General features: G+C 50.9%; 1 protein-coding gene across 1 annotated transcript; it reads right to left on the reverse strand.

Moving 5' to 3' along the window:
• Positions 1 to 668: 668 nt before the first annotated feature.
• On the reverse strand, positions 669 to 970 carry LOC102768853 (keratin-associated protein 19-3-like). The gene is made up of 2 exons (XM_015564159.1): positions 860 to 970; positions 669 to 827 (listed from the first exon to the last, which is right to left on the reverse strand). The coding sequence occupies exons 1-2, from the start codon at positions 939 to 941 to the stop codon at positions 730 to 732; spliced, it is 180 nt and encodes a 59-aa protein (XP_015419645.1). The 5' UTR covers positions 942 to 970; the 3' UTR covers positions 669 to 729.
• Positions 971 to 6,471: the final 5,501 nt, after the last annotated feature.

Genomic DNA, 6,471 nt, shown 5'->3' on the forward strand with positions numbered 1-6,471 from the left:
AGGGGCTGACATCTTGGGGAGAAGGGAGGTGAGGGGCTGACATCTTGGGGAGAAGGGGGGGTTATGTCGGTGTGACACTCTCTGTGTCTCCAACGCGGACGAGGGACAAGCTAGAAGCACGGGCGTCCCCTCCGCCCGCCCCACGCCGAGCCGTGTCCCATGTGAGTGGCCTGGGTTGGACGGAAGCAAACCGCTTCCTCCAGCATCTGGGGGGAGAGGAGCGTCCTGGTCGCCAGAGGAGAAGACTGAACCCACGTGAGCTCAGACCAGAAGGCGACGCACGTGAGCAGCACCTCAGCGAGAGAGGCTCGACGGGTGGGGGACAGGCACCCGGGGTTGGGAGCCGGGGCCCCGATGAGCAGCCGCCAGCTGGTCCCGCAGGGAATGGGGTGGAGGCTGTCGAGGGGGCGCACGCGATGGGGCGCACAGCCTGAGGGCTTCCACCTGCTCCACACGCAGCTGGGCTTCATGAACCAAACAAGACCATTTGTGTCCAAGGTCAATGCTTTACTGGAAGGTGGACAGACAGTCCAATCAGTTCTGACAGCAAACGCAGAGGATCCTGGTCTATGAGGGAGACGCAGGCACAGTTGAAAATCTACCCATAATCCTGAGGAGCTAAAGGCTTCTGTGCCAATAACCCAGCATGAGGTCTGCTCTCCGGTTCCTTAGATCAAACGTGGGAGGAAGTCCCTTGTACGTTCAGAGGCTGAGCTGCTGGGCAGGATTTCAGTAGAAGCCAGAGTATCCGTATCCCCCGCAGCAGGACGGGCGCCAGCAGCCACAGCCATAGCCTCTGTAGCCATAGCCACAGCCCAGGCCCCCAAGGCCGCCCCAGCAAGGCCACCCCAGCCCCAGCCGGAGCCATAGCCACAGCCCAGGCCCCCGAAGCCGCCCCAGCCGTAGCCGCGGCCTCCGTAGTAGCTGCCGTAGTAGCTCATGGTGTCAGGGGGAGTGTGTTTCTGTTCAAGACGAGGTCCTGAGAGTGAGTGTCAGCGAGTGGGGAGGGAGCTTATATACCTGAGCACCGCGTGTGATGCAACAGGTACCCATTCTGGGTGTCATTCCATGAATGGTCCTGGCCTGAGACAACTCGTTAAGTGTCTGGTACCCTGACCACAGGCCCTAAGAACGTCCGGTCGCGCTGGGCTGCCGACCGCGGTGCTTCCTGAACTTGTGGCTTTATTTCTGTGACGAGGACTTGCTGCATCTTCAAAGTCAAGACGTGCCAAGCCCCGTGGAATTCTCTATTAACAGTCATGTGACATGGGTCTCATTAACTAACCATCACGGGGTTTCTAATTAAATGTCTTCTCATCACAGGCATTTTGGGGAATGGTAATTGATTCTACTAACTACCAAGAAGCAGTCAAAGTGGAAACTCTGAAATGTATCAAAGCACACGGTGCAACCCGGCCGGGTGGGTCAATGGTTGAGCGTTGAACCAGGAGGTCAGGACACCTGTCTGGGTGGCAGGCTCGATCCCCGGTGTGGGGCGTGCAGGGGGCAGCCAATCGACGATTCTCTCATCATGGATGTTTCTCTGTCTCTCTCCCTCTCCCTTCCTCTCTGACATCAATAAAAATATTTTTAAAAAAATAAGAACGCCCACAGTTGGCAGCTTGAGAAGCAGAGGGTGCCCCTCTGTCCAGGATATGATGCGATAAACACTGCAGGTCGGACAGACGCGGCCCACCTGCTGGGTAGAGAAGAGTAGACGGAGAACAGCAGCCACAGCAGTGCCCACGGGCTCAGGGGACGGGTTTGTTTGGCCTCACGCTCTGGTGTTCTTGTTTTGGCTTTAAAACAGCAGCACAGTCGGCGTCAGAAGTGGAGCGAGCCTCACGGTCCTCAAAGCCCATCCTGTGGGGACCCCTCCCCCCCCCACGGTCTTCTCTCTACACCCCGGGCCCTTCCTCAGGAGCCCTGGCCTCCCTGCTGCAGGGGTGCAGGTGGGCGTGCCCCACAGGCCATTTCCCGTGTCCCACCCGCGTCCTTCAGCCCCATGTGAGGTCGCACTTCAGACGTCACCCAGCGCCTCCTCCGCGACTCCTCACTCACCAGGTCAGTGTGAGGTGGGCCAGGGTCCGGAGGCGCCTCCGTTCCAGCAGCTCCCTGGCTTCCATGGCATTTCAGCCAACATTAGCCTTTAATCTCCCTGCAAGCCCAGCCCCACTCCATCTCATTCCTATTTCTCATTAGAGAAGATCAGTCAACTGGTAAAGTGAGTATTTTCCTGTAAAAGGAATCATTTAGAATTATGGGTCAATTCCCTAGGAATTTCACACTTTTCGTGTGGCTCAGTCAGAGCACATGGCCATGATGAAGGGCTATTTTTTTGGCTTTTTAAAGCGGAAGACTTCCTGGATGGGACACCAGTAAAACTTCAATGACACAGTCCACACGAAATTGTTGTTTCCAGATAAGAAAACACAGGACAATGACATGCATAACTTATAAATGCTCTTTAGCTGCAAAAAGAAGAAAAGATAGTTTGAAAAATCTGGAACAAATCTGTTACTCTTTCTCTATATGAACAAGGGAAATAGTAACACTGGAAATTTCTTTGCGGAGGGGGGGTGATTATTTTTCTGTCCATTCAGTAGATCAAGAGCAGACTTAGGTCTTCATTTTTCTACACTAGAGGCCCGATGCACAAAAATCGTGCAAGAGTCGGCCTTCCTTCCCCAGCTGCGGCACCCGGGACCCGGGCTTCCCTCCACGTTTATAATGAAAGAGTAATATGCTAATTAGACTGGACATCCTTCCGGACGAAGCCCGGACAAAGCCGCGGTGGAGGGGGCCAAGGCAGAGGCGGTTAGGGGTGATCAGGCCAGCAGGGGAGCAGTTAAGGGCATCAGGCTGGCAAGCAGAGGTCCGGGCCCTCCCCGGCTGGCCAGCCTCTCATGTCCCTCCCCGGCCCCGAGTGTGCACCAGTGGGGTCCCTCAGCCTGGCCTGCGCCCTCTCGCAATCCGGGCTGAGGGACCACCCCCCTCCTCCAAGTGCACGAATTTCATGCACCGGGCATCTAGTTTTTAATAGAGTTTTATATCACGAATTAAGTTTTGATTCATATTGATACATGCAGAGCTAAACAACATTCTCACACTTCCCTGAAAGTAAGGAAATCTTTTGTTATTAATTCAAACAATTTTCTCTCACTTTAGATACAGATTGGTACAACCTTAAATAGAACAAAATCATGATAATATTGATTATACTAAGAATGTCAACAGCAGTAATAATTAGATGGGCTGCTGCTTGTCAGCCCCGTGGAAACTGTCCCTGGAGAAATTAGCCAAATGAGAGGAAAACAGAAATCCTATTCTGCTCGATTCAACTGCGTAACCGGGTCCTTCCGTGGTTGCTTGGCTCTGTAACCCCGCTCGCCCCACGGGGACGAGACCTGCAGCCCCCGGGAGCCCTGAGCGAAAGGGTGTGTGGTGGTTGTTTTGTTTGGTGTCTTTGGGCTTTCTCTGTTTGTCGTTTTTACCAAGAGTTGGGTTTTTAGTTAAATTTATTGGGGAGACATCGGTTAATGAAATCATACAGGTTTGGGGCGTGCATTTCCATGATGCATCATCTGTATACGCATTGGGACTTCACAGCCCCAAGTCACACCTCCTCCCTCACCATAGATTTGCCCCGTGTGGAGTGCGGTTTTCACATGACTCATGATTCAGGCGGAGGCGGGGACATGGGGACGTCCGCGTTGGCGTTAACATTAAAACTCTTTAATAAGAAGAGGATTTCGTTTCATTCAAACGCAGACACAGGAGAAGGTGACAGGAGATTCTCGCTATCAAGTGGTAACAGTGTTGGGAGAGCAGAGGACTGGCCTCCGTGGCCCAGTGGTGCCCACTCGCTCTCATGTCCATCCCCGCACGTGCACAGCGGTTGTCTGACCACATTCCAGGGGGAAATGCCTGCGGCTCAGGGTCGTGCAGTCGGAGACAGGGGCTCAGGTCGCCGGTGTGACCCCGTCCTGCGCTTACCGCCCGGGGAAGCGCCCAAGCTGAGCCCCGCCTGCAGCAACCTGGGCCAGGATGTGGAGTTTCCTGTCCTTTCAGGTTTAACCCTGTGATTCCATCTCCTGCTTCTCTTATGGCATCCGCCCGGCTTCCACCGAGCAGGACTGGGGCCTAGCACCGCCGGAGCGGAGTCTTCAGCTTTAGGAAAACAATATTTTTGTAGATATTTCATGTGTCCTATTCCTTGTCTCATATTGCTAATAAAGTGGTCATTTTTTGAAGGGATACTATTTATCACTGAAACTCATATTTATATGACTTTTAAAAATGTATTGAATGCCCTACCCAGTGTGGCTCAGTGGATAGAGCGTCAGCCTGTGGACTGAAGGGTCCTGGGTTTGATTTCCAGTCAGGGCACATGCTCAGTTGCAGGCTCGGTCCCCAGTAGGAGGCGCGCAGGAGGCAGCTGATCGGGGATTCTCTCGTAATGGATGTTGCTATCTCTCTCCCCTGCCCACTTTCTGTCTGAAATCAATAAAAATATGTGTTTTTAAAATGTAGTGAATGGTGCTGTGAGTCACTGGAGGCCACACACTGCTTTGCTCCATGATGACGCCTCCAGATGTGCATTCTCCTCACTCAGCTACAGGCTCCTCAACACGAGGAGGAGGAGGAGGAGGGGGGAAGTTGAGTAACCCAAGGTCACATTGCATGGTCCAGTTTATCAACAGCTTCTAGGACAGTCTTCTTATCTGCTTCACACATGAGATAGAAGCAGGAAATGATGAACAAAGGATGGTTCTATATGATCCAAAGGTTCAGAGGAAATCAGAGCTGACCTTCTCAGAAAGTGCTAGACAGGGCTGCTGAGATTTGTGGAACGAGAGTTGCTAAGATTCCAGTTTCTATGAGACAGTATCTAGCCACTAGCAGTGGCAAGATCCACCACCACTTGTTTCTATAAAATTATATGGATAAGAAGACAATAACAAATATTCAAAAAAGGTAGAGAATTTGTCCCTGATTTTGAACTCCATTAAGAAATAAAAATAGATAAAATATGAAACATGTAATATAATTGTGTTTTTATAATGTGTGTAGGTTTACAACCCCATGTGTGTATTGTATTCACACTGAGTGGCCAGATTATTATGACCACCCCATCAGTACAGTGAAGTGAATTAGTTATGCAAATAATAATAATAAAACCTTGAGAGTATTTGCTTAGGAAGTTTTCAATATTAGGAAGTGTCAATGAAGTACTGATGGGGTGGCCATAATAATAATCTGGCCACTCAGTGTGTAATCAACAGATTGTGAAATTTACATGAAAGTCTGTACACATAATGGAGATGAATGAACCAAAAACACCACATTTTCCATTTCAAATTTGATGATTTATTGGTATTCAACCTAAATCACTGGGAGTTCCCGAAGCTGCGCATGTCTGGCCTGGTGCAGACACGCTCATAACGAATACATCCTCTGAAATTCGGAGATTTCTCTTGAACGCAGGTCTAGGGTCACTCAGCCACTGGCAGAGGAAAGGTTTGGCCAATCCATGCCTGGTGCCAGCCGCTGGCTTCTAAGGCAGTAGTTTAGTAGAAGCCAGAGTATCCGTAGCCCCCCCAGCCATAGCCCAGGCCCCCAAGGCCTCCCCAGCCATAGCCCAGGCCCCCAAGGCCGCCCCAGCCCCAGCCGGAGCCATAGCCATAGCCCAGGCCACCGAAGCCGCCCCAGCCGTAGCCGCGGCCTCCGTAGTAGCTGCCATAGTAGCTCATGGTGTCAGGGGGCGTGTGTTTCTGTTCAAGACGAGGTCCTGAGAATGAGTGTCAGCGAGTGGGGAGGGAGCTTATATACCTGGGCCAGCAGGTACTCAGTCACGTGACCATTCCTGGGTTTCATTCCAAAGATTCATGGCCCTGAGGCAGTTCATTAATCTGTTTGCTGACGCCAGAGATGCTCATATTTATCAAAATTTGAAGCTGGCACCGCTGCCTGGTTAGAACACACTGGAACCCATGACATTCTTTGTTTCTAAGGAGAAGCATATCTGTCTTCCACGTCACAGAATAAAACCTCACTAAACACAATTCTCCATCCTAAGTGCATGGCATTCGTCATATTGGTTGGCGTGTTCTCATTAAACGTTTGTCATCTTAATTTGCATATCATTCTTTGGATTTTCCTATCTTACTTTCATCTCAGTTCAAATGCACGGATCCAATTTAAGATTCTTTTTTTAAAAAATAAATCTTTATTCTTCAGATTATTACAGTTGTTCCTCTTTTTCCCCCCATAGCTCCCCTCCACCCGGTTCCCCCCCCACCCCAGGCCCTTACCCTCCCCCACTGTCCTCATCCATAGGTGTACGATTTTTTTTCCAGTCTCTCCCGCACCCCCACACCCTTTTCCCACTGAGAATTGTCAGTCCACTCCCTTTCTATGCCCCTGATTATATTATATTCACCAGTTTATTCTGTTCTTCACATTATTTAT

The sequence above is a fragment of the Myotis davidii genome, unplaced genomic scaffold (assembly GCF_000327345.1).
Source record: "Myotis davidii unplaced genomic scaffold, ASM32734v1 scaffold552, whole genome shotgun sequence".
Lineage (NCBI taxonomy): Eukaryota > Metazoa > Chordata > Mammalia > Chiroptera > Vespertilionidae > Myotis > Myotis davidii.

Bases quoted from the DNA above. Each gene is read 5' to 3' on its own strand.
- LOC102768853 (XM_015564159.1), bottom strand. From the start codon at position 941: ATGAGCTACTACGGCAGCTACTACGGAGGCCGCGGCTACGGCTGGGGC. The intron at 828-859 runs GCTGGGGCTGGG...GCTGGGGCGGCC, and splicing joins GGGCTGTGGCTATGGCTCCG to TTGGGGGCCTGGGCTGTGGC.